Below are 14,489 nucleotides of genomic sequence, written 5' to 3' on the forward strand. Positions count from 1 at the left end.
GTTTCTGAAACCCTATGTCAAATGCGAGATTTGCAATTTTTCTGTCTGCGGGTCATCGTGGTGGTACCCGAGCAGAACCCGTAGAAGCTGACCCGTAAAAAGGCATATTCCACGAATATACTTTTTTACGGATCCGTTTGGGGGGTCTGCATCAGTGCCAGCCCGCGCCGGCCCGCAAAAGCGGTTTTGCGCGAACTGCAAATGCGTTTTGCGGGCCGGCGGGATGCGGGGTCTGCTAGAGTTGCTCTTATAAATCCGCACCGAAACACATGCTTCCCTCCATCATGCAGGAGATTAGCTCCTCCTTCCATACTCCAACAATGGAGCTCGTAGCACTGCCGTTGCTCGGTTTGCTGGCCTTCTTACTCGCCGACCTCGTCGTCAAGAGGGTGTACGCGCACGCTTCACCGTCGCCACAGAAGCGGCTGCCGCCCGGGCCATGGCAGCTGCCGCTCATCGGCAGCCTCCACCATGTCCTGCTGTCCCGCCACGACGCCCTGCCGCACCGGGCCCTGAGGGAGCTCGCCGGCAGGCACGGCCTGCTCATGCTGCTCCGGTTCGGCATCGTGCCCATGCTGGTCGCCTCCTCCGCCGAGGCCGCCAGGGAGGTCCTCAAGACGCACGCCGCCGCCTTCGCCAGCCTCTACATGACGCACATGCTGGCCGTCTTCACCCACGGCGGGCAGGACGTCCTCTTCTCCCCCTACGGCGACCTCTGGCACCAGCTCCGCTGGGTGTGCGTGCTCGAGCTCATCAGCGCGCAACGCATCCAGTCCTTCCGCCACATCCGCGAGGACGAGGCCGGCGGCCTGCTCCGCTCCATCGCCAACGAGTGCGCCCGCTCTCGCTCCGACGGCGCCGTCGTGGAGATCGGCGAGCGGCTGGCGCGGGTGGTAAACAACATCGTGGTGCGGTCGGCCTCGGCCGTCGGCAGCCGGTGCGCGCGGCGTGAGGAGTTCCTGCACGAGCTCGACGAGATCACGAGGCTGACGGCCAGCAACAGCCTGCCCGACCTGTTCCCGTCGTCGACGCTGGTGCGCTGGCTCGGCAGCGGGCTTCGTGAGGCCGAGCAGTGCAACCGCAACGCGCACGACATCCTGGGCGACATCTGTTCGAAATATGCCCTAGAGGCAATAATAAATTGGTTATTATTATATTTCCTTGTTCATGATAATTATTTATTATTCATGCTAGAATTGTATTGATAGGAAACTCAGATACATGTGTGGATACATAGACAACACCATGTCCCTAGTAAGCCTCTAGTTGACTAGCTCGTTGATCAATAGATGGTTACGGTTTCCTGACCATGGACATTGGATGTCGTTGATAACGGGATCACATCATTAGGAGAATGATGTGATGGACAAGACCCAATCCTAAGCATAGCACAAAAGACCGTGTAGTTCGTTTGCTAGAGCTTTTCCAATGTCAAGTATCTTTTCCTTAGACCATGAGATCGTGTAACTCCCGGATACCGTAGGAGTGCTTTGGGTGTACCAAACGTCACAACGTAACTGGGTGACTATAAAGGTACACTACGGGTATCTCTGAAAGTGTCTGTTGGGTTGACACGGATCGAGACTGGGATTTGTCACTCCGTATGACGGAGAGGTATCTCTGGGCCCACTCGGTAATGCATCATCATAATGAGCTCAATGTGACTAAGGAGTTAGCCACGAGATCATGCATTACGGTACGAGTAAAGTGACTTGCCGGTAACGAGATTGAACAAGGTATTGGGATACCAACGATCGAATCTCGGGCAAGTAACGTACCGATTGACAAAGGGAATTGTATACGGGATTGATTGAATCCTCGACATCGTGGTTCATCCGATGAGATCATCGTGGAACATGTGGGAGCCAACATGGGTATCCAGATCCCACTGTTGGTTATTGACCGGAGAGGCGTCTCGGTCATGTCTGCATGTCTCCCGAACCCGTAGGGTCTACACACTTAAGGTTCGGTGACGCTAGGGTTGTAGAGATATTAGTATGCGGAAACCCGAAAGTTGTTCAGAGTCCCGGATGAGATCCCAGACGTCACGAGGAGTTCCGGAATGGTCCGGAGGTGAAGAATTATATATAGGAAGTCAAGTTTCGGCCACCGGGAAAGTTTCGGGGGTCACCGGTATTGTACCGGGACCACCGGAAGGGTCCCGGGGGTCCACCGGGTGGGGCCACCTATCCCGGAGGGCCCCATGGGCTGAAGTGGGAAGGGAACCAGCCCCTAGTGTGCTGGGGCACCCCCCATGGGCCTCCCCCCTGCGCCTAGGGTTGGAAACCCTAGGGTGGGGGGCGCCCCACTTGCCTTGGGGGTAAGTTTCCCCCTGGCCGCCGCCCCCCGCTTGCAGATGGGATCCAGGCTGGCGCCCCCCCCCCTCCCAGGGGGCTTATATATAGTGGGGGGAGGGAGGGCAACAGCATGACAGCCCCTGGCGCCTCCCTCTCCCCTTGCAACACCTCTCCCTCTCGCAGAAGCTTGGCGAAGCCCTGCCGAGACCCCACTACTTCCACCACCACGCCGTCGTGCTGCTGGATCTCCATCAACCTCTCCTTCCCCCTTGCTGGATCAAGAAGGAGGAGACGTCGCTGCTCCATATGTGTGTTGAACGCGGAGGTGCCGTCCGTTCGGCACTCGGTCATCGGTGATTTGGATCACGACGAGTACGACTCCATCAACCCCGTTCTCTTGAACGCTTCCGCTCGCGATCTACAAGGGTATGTAGATGCACTCCTTCCCTCTCATTTCTAGTAAACTCCATAGATTGATCTTGGTGATGCGTAGAAAATTTTGAATTTCTGCTACGTTACCCAACAGTGGCATCATGAGCCAGGCCTATGCGTAGTTACTATGCACGAGTAGAACACAAAGCAGTTGTGGGCGTAGATGTTGCCAATTCTTCTTGCCGCTACTAGTCCTATCTTGTTTCGGCGGTATTGTGGGATGAAGCGGCCCGGACCGACCTTACACGTACTCTTACGTGAGACAGGTTCCACCGACTGACATGCACTAGTTGCATAAGGTGGCTAGCGGGTGTCTGTCTCTCCCACTTTAGTCGAAACGGATTCGATGAAAAGGGTCCTTATGAAGGGTAAATAGAAATTGGCATATCACGTTGTGGCTTTTGCGTAGGTAAGAAACGTTCTTGCTAGAAACCCATAGCAGCCACGTAAAACATGCAACAACAATTAGAGGACGTCTAACTTGTTTTTGCAGGGTATGCTATGTGATGTGATATGGCCAAAAAGGATGTGATGAATGATACATGTGATGTATGAGATTGATCATGTTCTTGTAATAGGAATCACGACTTGCATGTCGATGAGAATGACAACCGGCAGGAGCCATAGGAGTTATCTTAATTTATTGTATGACCTGCGTGTCAATGAAAACGCCATGTAATTACTTTACTTTATTGCTAACCGTTAGCCATAGTAGTAGAAGTAATAGTTGGCGAGACAACTTCACGAAGACACAATGATGGAGATCATGATGATGGAGATCATGGTGTCATGCCGGTGACGAAGGTGATCATGTCGTGCCTCGAAGATGGAGATCAAAGGCGCAGAATGATATTGGCCATATCACGTCACTTTATGATTTGCATGTGATGTTTATCATGTTTACATCTTATTTGCTTAGAACGACGGTAGCATAAATAAGATGATCCCTCACTAAAATTTCAAGAGACGTGTTCCCCCTAACTGTGCACCGTTGCGAAGGTTCGTTGTTTCGAAGCACCACGTGATGATCGGGTGTGATAGATTCTAACATTCGAATACAACGGGTGTTGACGAGCCTAGCATGTACAGACATGGCCTCGGAACACATGCGAAACACTTAGGTTGACTTGACGAGCCTAGCATGTACAGACATGGCCTCGGAACACAAGAGACCGAAAGGTCGAACATGAGTCGTATAGCAGATACGATCAACATGGAGATGTTCACCGATGATGACTAGTCCGTCTCACGTGATGATCGGACATGGCCTAGTTTGACTCGGATCATGTATCACTTAGATGACTAGAGGGATGTCTATCTGAGTGGGAGTTCATTAATCAGATGAACTTCATTATCATGAACATAGTCAAAAGGTCTTTGCAAATCATGCCATATCTTACGCTTTAGCTCTACTATTTAAGATATGTTCCTAGAGAAAATTTAGTTGAAAGTTGGTAGTAGCAATTATGCGGACTAGGTCCGTAAACTGAGGATTGTCCTCATTGCTACACAGAAGGCTTATGTCCTTAATGCACCGCTCAGTGTGCTGAACCTCAGCATCGTCTGTAGATGTTGCGGAACATCTGACATACACGTTTTGATGACTACGTGATAGTTCAGTGCGTAATGCTAACGGTTTAGAATTGTGGCACCAAAGACGGTTTTTGAAACGTCACAGAACATATGAGATGTTCCGAAGACTGAAATTGGGATTTCAGACTAGTGCCCACGTCAAGAGGTATGAGACCTCTGACAAATTTCTTAAGCCTGCAAACTAAGGGAGAAAAGCTCAATCGTTGAGCATGTGCTCAGATTGTCTGAGTACCACAATCGCTTGAATCGAGTGGGAGTTAATCTTCCAGATGAGATAGTGATGGTTCTCCATAGTCACTGCCACCAAGCTATTAGAGCTTCGTGATGAACTATAACATATCAGGGATAGACATGATGATCCTTGAGCAGCTCGCGATGTTTGACACTGCGAAAGTAGAAATCAAGAAGGAGCATCAATTGTTGATGGTTAGTAAAACCACTAGTTTCTAGAAGGGCAAGGGCAAGAAGGGATACTTCATGAAACAGCAAATCATTTGCTGCTCTAGCGAAGAATCCCAAGGTTAAACCCAAACCCGAGACTAAGTGCTCCTGTAATGAGGGGAACGGTCACTGAAGCAGAACTACCCTAGATACTTGGTAGATAAGAAGGCAGGCAAGGTCGACAGAAGTATATTGGATATACATTAAATGAATGTGTACTTTACTAGTACTCCTAGCAGCACCAGGGTATTAGATACCGATTCAGTTGCTAAGTGTTAGTAACTCGAAATGAAAGCTGCGGAATAAACGGAGACTAGCTAAAGGTGAGATGACGATATGTGTTGGAAGTGTTTCCAAGGTTGATGTGATCAAGCATCGCATGCTCCCTCTACCATCGAGATTGGTGTTAAACCTAAATAATTGTTATTTGGTGTTTGCGTTGAGCATAAACATGATTGGATTATGTTTATCGCAGTACAGTTATTCATTTAAGGAGAATAATGGTTACTCTGTTTATTTGAATAATACCTTCAATGGTCTTGCACCTAAAATGAATCTCGATCGCAGTGATACACATGTTCGTGCCAAAAGATATAAAATAGTGATGATAGTACCACATACTGTGGCACTGCCGTTTGAGTCATATTGGTATAGAACGCATGAAGAAGCTCCATGTAGATGGATCTTGGACTCACTCGTTTTTGAAAAGATTGAGACATGCGAACCATGTCTATTGGTATATATGCATGAAGAAACTCCATGCAGATGGATCGTTTGGACTCACTTGATTTTGAATCACTTGAGACATGCAAATCATACCACATGGACAAGATGACTGAAAGGCCTCGTTTTCAGTAAGATGGAACAAGAGAGCAACTTGTTGGAAGTAATACATTTGATGTGTGCAGTCCAATGAGTGCTGAGGCACGCAGTGGATATCGATATGTTCTTACTTCACAGATGATTTGAGTAGATGCTGAGTGTATTTACTTGATGAAACACAAGTCTGAATTATTGAAAGGTTCAAGTAATTTCAGAGTGAAGTTGAAGATCGTCGTGACAAGAGGATAAAATGTCTATGATATGATCATGGAGATATCTGAGTTACGAGTTTGGCACACAATTAAGACATTGTGGAAAGTGTTTCACAATTAATACCGCCTGGAACACCACAGTGTGATGGTGTGTCCGGACATCATAACTGCACCCTATTGGATATGGTGCATACCATGATGTCTCTTATCAAATTACAACTATCGTTTATGGGTTAGGCATTAGAGATAACCGCATTCACTTTAAAAGGGGCACCACGCAATTCCGTTGAGACGACACCGTTTAGAGAAACCTAAGTTGTCGTTTCTTGAAAGTTTGGGGCTGCGATGCTTATGTGAAAAGGTTTCAGGCTGATAAGCTCGAACCCAAAGCGGATAAATGCATCTTCATAGAATACCCAAAACAGTTGGGTATACCTCCTATTTCAGATCTGGAAGCAAAAGTGATTGTTTCTAGAAACGAGTCATTTCTCGAGGAAAAGTTTCTCTCGAAAGAATTGAGTGGGAGGATGGTGGAGACTTGATAAGGTTATTGAACCATAACTTCAACTAGTGTGTAGCAGGGCACAGGAAGTTGTTCCTGTGGCACCTACACCAATTGAAGTGGAAGCTTATGATAGTGATCATGAAACTTCGGATCAAGTCACTACCAAACCTCGTAGGATGATGAGGATGCGTACTACTTCAGAGTAGTACGCGATCCTGTCTTGGAAGTCATGTTGCTAGACAACAATGAACCTACGAGCTATGGAGAAGCGATGGTGGGCCCATATTCCGACAAATGGTTAGAAACCATGAAATCCGAGATAGGATCCATGTATCAGAACAAAGCATGGACTTTGGTGAACTTGCCCGATGATCGGCAAGCCATTGAGATAAATGGATCTTTAAGAAGAAGACGGACGTGGACGGTAATGTTACCGTCTATGAAGCTCGACTTGTGGCAAAGAGTATTTTCACAAGTTCAAGGAGTTGACTACGATGAGATTTTCTCATCCGTAGCGATGCTTAAGTCCGTCGGAATCATGTTAGCATTAGCTGCATTTATGAAATCTGGCAGATGGATGTCAAAACAAGTTTCCTTACCAGTTTTCGTAAGGAAAGGTTGTATGTGATACAATCAGAAAGGTTTTGTCGATCCTAAGGATGCTAAAAGGTATGCTAGCTCCGGTGATCCTTCCGTGGACTAGAGCAAGCATCTCGGAGTCAGAATATACGCTTTGATGGAGTGATCAAAGTTTTTGGGTTTATACAAAGCTTGTTAGAAACTTGTATTTACAATAAAGTGAGTGGGAGCGATACAACATTTCTGATAAGTATATGTGAATGACATATTGTTGATCCGAAATGATGTAAAATTTCTGGAAAGCATAAAGGGTTGTTTGAAAGGAGTTTTTCAAAGGAAGACCTGGATAAAGCTGCTTACATATTGGGCATCAAGATCTATAGAGATAGATCAGGACGCCTGATGATACTTTCAAAGAATGCACACCTTGACATGATTTTGAAAGAGTTCAAAATAGATCAGCAAAGAAGGAGTTCTTGGCTGTGTTACAAGGTGTGAGTATTGAGTAAGACTCAAGACCTGACCACAGCAGAAGAGAGAGAAAGGACGAAGGTCGTCCCCTATGCTTTAGACGTAGGCTCTACAGTATGCTATGTTGTGTACCGCACATGAAGTGTGCCTTGCCATGAGTTGGTCAAGCGGTACAATGGTGATCCGGGAATGGATCACATGACAGCGGTCGAACTTATCCTTAGTATCTAGTGGACTAAGGAATTTTCTCGATTATGGAGGTGAAAAGGAGTTCGTCGTAAAGGGTTACGTCGATGCGAACTTTGACACTAATCCGGATAACTCTGAGTAGTAGACCGGATTCGTATAGTAGAGCAGGTATTTGAAATGGCTCCAAGTAGCGCGTGGTAGCATCCACAAGATGACATAGATAAAGCACACACGGATCTGAAAGGTTCAAACCCGTTGACTAATAACCTCTCTCACAAGCATAACATGATCAAACCAGAACTCATTGAGTGTTAATCACATAGTGATGTGAACTAGATTGTTGACTCTAGTAAACTCTTTGGATGTTGGTCACATGGTGATGTGACCTGTGAGTGTTACTCACATGGTGATGTGAACTAGATTATTGACTCTAGTGCAAGTGGGAGACTGTAGGAAATATGCCCTAGAGGCAATAATAAATTGGTTATTATTATATTTCCTTGTTCATGATAATCATTTATTATCCATGCTAGAATTGTATTGATAGGAAACTCAGATACATGTGTGGATACATAGACAACACCATGTCCCTAGTAACCCTCTAGTTGACTAGCTCGTTGATCAATAGATGGTTACGGTTTCCTGACCATGGACATTGGATGTCATTGATAACGGGATCACATCATTAGGAGAATGATGTGATGGACAAGACCCAATCCTAAGCATAGCACAAAAGATCGTGTAGTTCGTTTGCTAGAGCTTTTCCAATGTCAAGTATCTTTTCCTTAGACCATGAGATCGTGTAACTCCCGGATACCGTAGGAGTGCTTTGGGTGTACCAAACGTCACAACGTAACTGGGTGACTATAAAGGTACACTACGGGTATCTCTGAAAGTGTCTGTTGGGTTGACACGGATCGAGACTGGGATTTGTCACTCCGTATGACGGAGAGGTATCTCTGGGCCCACTCGGTAATGCATCATCATAATGAGCTCAATGTGACTAAGGAGTTAGCCACGGTATCATGCATTATGGTACGAGTAAAGTGACTTGCCGGTAACGAGATTGAACAAGGTATTGGGATACCGACGATCGAATCTCGGGCAAGTAACGTACCGATTGACAAAGGGAATTGTATACGGGATTGATTGAATCCTCGACATCGTGGTTCATCCGATGAGATCATCGTGGAACATGTGGGAGCCAACATGGGTATCCAGATCCCGCTGTTGGTTATTGACCGGAGAGGCGTCTCGGTCATGTCTGCATGTCTCCCGAACCCGTAGGGTCTACACACTTAAGGTTCGGTGACGCTAGGGTTGTAGAGATATTAGTATGCAGAAACCCGAAAGTTGTTCGGAGTCCCGAATGAGATCCCGGACGTCACGAGGAGTTCCGGAATGGTCCGGAGGTGAAGAATTATATATAGGAAGTCAAGTTTCGGCCACCGGGAAAGTTTCGGGGGTCACCGGTATTGTACCGGGACCACCGGAAGGGTCCCGGGGGTCCACCGGGTGGGGCCACCTATCCCGGAGGGCCCCATGGGCTGAAGTGGGAAGGGAACCAGCCCCTAGTGGGCTGGGGCACCCCCCATGGGCCTCCCCCCCTGCGCCTAGGGTTGGAAACCCTAGGGTGGGGGGGGCGCCCCACTTGCCTTGGGGGGTAAGTTTCCCCCTGGCCGCCGCCCCCCCCTTGCAGATGGGATCCAGGCCGGCGCCCCCCCTCCCAGGGGGCCTATATATAGTGGGGGGAGGGAGGGCAACAGCATGACAGCCCCTGGCGCCTCCCTCTCCCCTTGCAACACCTCTCCCTCTCGCAGAAGCTTGGCGAAGCCCTGCCGAGACCCCGCTACTTCCACCACCACGCCGTCGTGCTGCTGGATCTCCATCAACCTCTCCTTCCCCCTTGCTGGATCAAGAAGGAGGAGACGTCGCTGCTCCGTATGTGTGTTGAACGCGGAAGGTGCCGTCCGTTCGGCACTCGGTCATCGGTGATTTGGATCACGACGAGTACGACTCCATCAACCCCGTTCTCTTGAACGCTTCCGCTCGCGATCTACAAGGGTATGTAGATGCACTCCTTCCCTCTCGTTGCTAGTAAACTCCATAGATTGATCTTGGTGATGCGTAGAAAATTTTGAATTTCTGCTACGTTACCCAACAACATCATCCGCGAGCGCGCCGAGGGCGGCCAAGGCAGCGGCGACGACGGCGAGGACGACCTGCTCGGCGTGCTGCTGAGGGTGCGGAAGGAGGACGGCGGCGTGAAGTGCGCCGTCACCACGGACGCCATCATCACCGTCGTCCTGGTTACCACTTACCACTCCCCTTTTCTCATTTCAAAGTTGATCAAAGCACAGTCACGTCACGTTCTCTTACCAAGCTACTAATTCCAGGAGGTTTTCGCGACCGGGAACTGGTGGCAATGTATTCCAGTCGTATCTTACGGACTGTGCTGGCAAAGTTTAAGTGGAAACTAGGGGGAAGCAGGGCCCGCCATTGAAATCAGTGGGGGGGAGGGATTGGTTAGTCTGGAGTAGTCCTGGCCATGGGAAGCCCGGCCCGGCCCGAAAAAGCCCGACCCGGCCTGGCCCAACGCTGCTCCCGGGCCGTGCTCGGGCCTAGATTTTGAGCCCGATGGCCGGCCCGGGCCTGGGCCCGTCTTTTTATGCTTTTCTGTAGGGGCCCGGCCCGAGGCCCGGCAGGCTTTTATGTGTTCGGGCCGGGCTTGGGCCCAAAAAACAGACCCAATGGCCGGGCTCGGGCCTAGGTTTTTTGCCTCGGGCTTGGCTAGGCCCGGCCCGGCCCGAGGTTTGGCCATGTATAGTCTGGAGCAGTCCGTAAGTCTTGTCCGTATCTTGTCCGTAAGTGTAGCATTTTTGAGCGAGACGTCGGCCACGACGCTGGAATGGGCCATGTCGGAGATCGTGAAGGAGCCACGGCTCCTCTGCAAGGTGCAGGCCGAGGTCCGGGAGGTGTTCAAAGGCCAGCAAAAGTTGACCGAGGGCGACATGGGGAAGCTGAGCTACCTCCACCTGGTGATCAAGGAGACACCGCGGCTGCACACGCCGGTGCCCTTCCTGCTGCCCCGGCAGTGCCGGGAGGCGTGCGAGGTAATGGGCTACCACGTCCCCGAGGGGACCAGGGTGCTCGTGAATGCGTGGGCCATGGCCCGGGACGGCGCGTACTGGGAGGACGCCGAGGTGTTCAAGCCAGAGAGGTTCGAGGAGGGGAGAGCCGCCACAGTGGACTTCAGGGGCGGCGACATCAAGTTCATCCACTTCGGCGCCGGCAGCAGGATGTGCCCCGGCATAGCGCTCGGCCTGGCCAACATGGAGCTCGTGCTCGCGGGCCTCCTCTACCACTTCGACTGGGAGCTCCCCGATGGCGGGAGGCCGGAGGAGCTCGACATGGCTGAGGTGTTCGGCTTGGCCATACGGAGGAAGTCTGGGCTCGTGCTCGTGCTGCGCGCCACACAACGTATTCCAGTCGCAAATTGATTAGCCTCGATCATGCATACACCATGCGCTCTGTAGTACTATCTCCGGTTCCTTGCAAGTTCATGCATCAGGTTGATGGTTAACCATAGTTGGTTGAACTCGATACCTCCTCTCTTGTCACTGTTGTGTTTGTGTCAAATATTTTGTACTAGTTGGGTTACGCTTGGACTTGGTGTTGTAGTGTGGGTAGGATACTTGTAGTGCCGGAGTCGGACATGTTGTACCCTTGGCCTCTTATATATGAGGAGGCACCCCACGTTGTAACCCATGACGACGAGATAGCGACAGGTTCGCAAGGGGGTGCTGGCGGCTTGTGCCGGCGCCCGGATGGCCGGTGTTGCGGTATCTCGGGGAGGAGCGCCCGTAGTCATTGCCCCGGGGAGTAGGCGAGTTCACCGAACCTCATTAATAAATCTCGGTGTCATCATTGTCTGTGATTGCTTGTTCCTCGATGGATCGACCACGTACCTTGGATTTATCTAATAAGTGGTATCAGAGCAAGGTTACGAAGAGGTTGTTTTGCGTTGATCTAGAGGATGATCATCGTTGAGTTCATTGCAGAGTTGCGTATACCACGGTCGACTTATTGGATGGGATGTCGATGAGATCATATCAAGCGGTGGCAGCAGGAGCGGCTCGGACCGGAAGCGCGTGGAGCCGTGGAAGTCCAAGACATGGACACGCACGTGAGGGCCAGCTGGGCTAGCCTTGCCGATCAAGTCGGGCGCAGGCGTGCGGCACTGGGACTCCAAGGCGTGCACACGGCTGGAGCGAAGCAGCGGTGCAGCAATCAGAACCGGATTTGTTTTGGAAAAAAAATCGGGACCGAGTCCCTGGAGGCAATGGCCTCGTGCCAAAAGCGGAGAGCTACAGCTGCAAATAAAAGCTGCAGCAGGCGTACGGCCAAGGCACAGAAGCAACAGATCCAATCAGCAAAGAGAAAAATCCATCAGATCGTACAGGGGCTGCGCATCCATCAGGGAGCACTACTAGCGTAGGGCTTGAGGCAGAAGACAATTGCTAGCATCGGAGATTGAGCCAGGAGCAGAACACGTGAAGACCGGAAGGAATTTTTGGTTGGTTTTGCTATTAGTACGCGGAGATCTTGTTCGTGTATTTGGGGCATCGCGTGCAAAGCTCGGATATTTTTTGCAGGGTCAGTCGTACAAAGAATCATGGCGCCATCGGGTACCAGGTTTGAGGTGGAGAAGTTCAACGGAACTGGAAGCTTTGGGTTATGGCAGACAAGGGTGAAAGATTTGTTGGCACAACAAGGATGCTTGAAGGCGTTGTTGCAGGAAGCCAAGCCAGCTAAGATGGAGGCTGATGACTGGGAGGAGTTACAGTTGAAAGCAGCGGGGACAATACGGTTGTGTATGTCGGACCAGGTTATTTATCATGTGATGGATGAGAATTCGCCAAAAAAATCTGGGAGAAGCTGGAAAGTCAGTTTATGTCCAAGACTGCAACGACCAAGGTGTATCTGAAGCAAAAGTTGTATGGGATGAGGATGCAGGAGGGGTCAGATCTTGTGGAGTATATGAACGCCTTTAATCAAGTCGTGACGGATCTAGCACGCTTGGGTGCGACGGTTGACGACGAGGATAGGGCGATTCTGCTTCTTTGTTTGTTGCCATCATCCTATGACCATTTGATCACTACTTTGACGCACGACAAGGAGAACGTCAAGAATGAGGATATTACTGCGGCATTGCTATCTTATGATATGAGAAAGAAGAACGCGGTGGAAGTATCTCATTGTGAAGGTTTGCTAGTCAAGAGTGAGGAGTGGCGGAAGGGTTATGAGGCTGGGAAGAACAACAAAAAGAAAAAGAATATACAGTGTCACAAGTGTAGGCAGTGGGGACATATGAGAAAGGACTGTCCAGAACTCAATGGTGGGGCAAGTGCTAATGTGGCAACTCATGGTGATGACTCAGACAGCAGTAGTGATGTCCTCGGAGTATCAGACAGGCGGTCAACCAAAAGTGAAGCGTGGATGTTGGATTCAGCTTGCTCTTTTCATGCGACACCCAACAAGGAGTGGTTCTCTTCGTACAAGTCTGGTGAGTTTGGTTTAGCCTATGTGGGCGATGACACAGGTTATCGTATTGCTGGAGTAGGTGACATCAAAATCAAGATGTTTGACGGAGTTGAGCGGATGCTTCGGGAAGTCAGGCATGTCCAGGGCTAAGGAGGAATCTAATTTCGCTTGGTGTTCTTCATGATGGTGGTATGGTATTCCGTTGTGATCGGTTAAGAAGACCATGAGAATCATGGAAGATGAGGTGACTGAGGGAGTCCTGGATTAGGGGGTCCTCGGACAGCCGGACTATATACTTTAGTCGGACTGTTGGACTATGAAGATACAAGATTGAAGACTTCATCCCGTGTCCGGATGGGACTCTCCTTGGCGTGGAAGGCAAGCTTGGCAATACGGATATGTAGATCTCCTCCCTTGTAACCGAATCTGTGTAACCCTAGCCCCCTCCGGTGTCTATATAAACCGTAGGGCTAAGTCCGTACGTAGGACAAGAACAACAATCATACCATAGGCTAGATTCTAGGGTTTAGCCTCTATGATCTCGTGGTAGATCAACTCTTGTAATACTTATATCATCAAGATCAATCAAGCAGGAAGTAGGGTATTACCTCCATCGAGAGGGCCCGAACCTGGGTAAACATTGTGTCCCCCGCCTCCTGTTACCATCCGCCTTAGACGCACAGTTCGGGACCCCCACCCGAGATCCGCTAGTTTTGACACCGACATTGGTGCTTTCATTGAGAGTTCCACTGTGCTGTCACAATAAAGGCCTGATGGCTCCTCCGATCATCGCCAACGATGCGATCCAGGGTGAGGGTTTCCTCCCTGGACAGATCTTCGTATTCGGCAGCTTCGTACTGCGGGCCAACTCGCTTGGCAATTTGGAGCAGATCGAGAGCTACACCCCTGGCCGTTAGGTCAGGTTTGGAAATTTAAACTACACTGCCGACATCCGCGCAGACTTGATCTTTGACGGATTCGAGCCCATGTCAGGTGCGCCGCACAGTCACGACGAGCACGACTTAGCTCTGCCGCCGGACGGTGTTCGGGAGATCACACCTATGCTTACTCCGGCCCTAGATCCGGAGTCGATTGCGCCGTCCGAGGACGGGTGGATGGACCCCACCTCGGAGGCCACACACTCAGTGGCGATAGAGCCGAATACTGACTTCACCTCCTATGAGACCTGTGTCGCCGGATCCTCGGATCCATCCCCGGCCACAGGCCCCGAACCGCCTACGTCCATACCTATCGAATCTGATTGGGCGCCGATCATGGAGTTTACCTCCGCGGATATATTTCAGCACTCGCCTTTTGGCGATGTGCTAAACTCATTAAGGTCTCTCTCCTTGTCAGGAGGCCCTTGGCCGAACTATGTCCGGCCCGAACGGGAAGCGGACGACG

General features: G+C 50.2%; 1 protein-coding gene across 1 annotated transcript; it reads left to right on the top strand.

Annotated features, from left to right (window-relative positions):
- Positions 1–320: 320 nt before the first annotated feature.
- LOC123120982 (zealexin A1 synthase-like) lies at positions 321–11,041 on the top strand. The gene is made up of 4 exons (XM_044540936.1): positions 321–1,106; positions 9,707–9,850; positions 9,938–9,960; positions 10,426–11,041. The coding sequence occupies exons 1-4, from the start codon at positions 321–323 to the stop codon at positions 11,039–11,041; spliced, it is 1,569 nt and encodes a 522-aa protein (XP_044396871.1).
- The last annotated feature ends 3,448 nt before the right edge of the window (positions 11,042–14,489 follow it).

The sequence above is a fragment of the Triticum aestivum genome, chromosome 5D (assembly GCF_018294505.1).
Source record: "Triticum aestivum cultivar Chinese Spring chromosome 5D, IWGSC CS RefSeq v2.1, whole genome shotgun sequence".
NCBI lineage: Eukaryota > Viridiplantae > Streptophyta > Magnoliopsida > Poales > Poaceae > Triticum > Triticum aestivum.

Coding starts and splice junctions, on each gene's coding strand:
- LOC123120982 (XM_044540936.1), top strand. CDS start 321: ATGGAGCTCGTAGCACTGCCGTTGCTCGGTTTGCTGGCCTTCTTACTC. Junction 1,107..9,706: donor CGCACGACATCCTGGGCGAC/ATCTGTTCGAAA, acceptor TTACCCAACAAC/ATCATCCGCGAGCGCGCCGA. Junction 9,961..10,425: donor GTTTTCGCGACCGGGAACTG/GTGGCAATGTAT, acceptor AGCATTTTTGAG/CGAGACGTCGGCCACGACGC.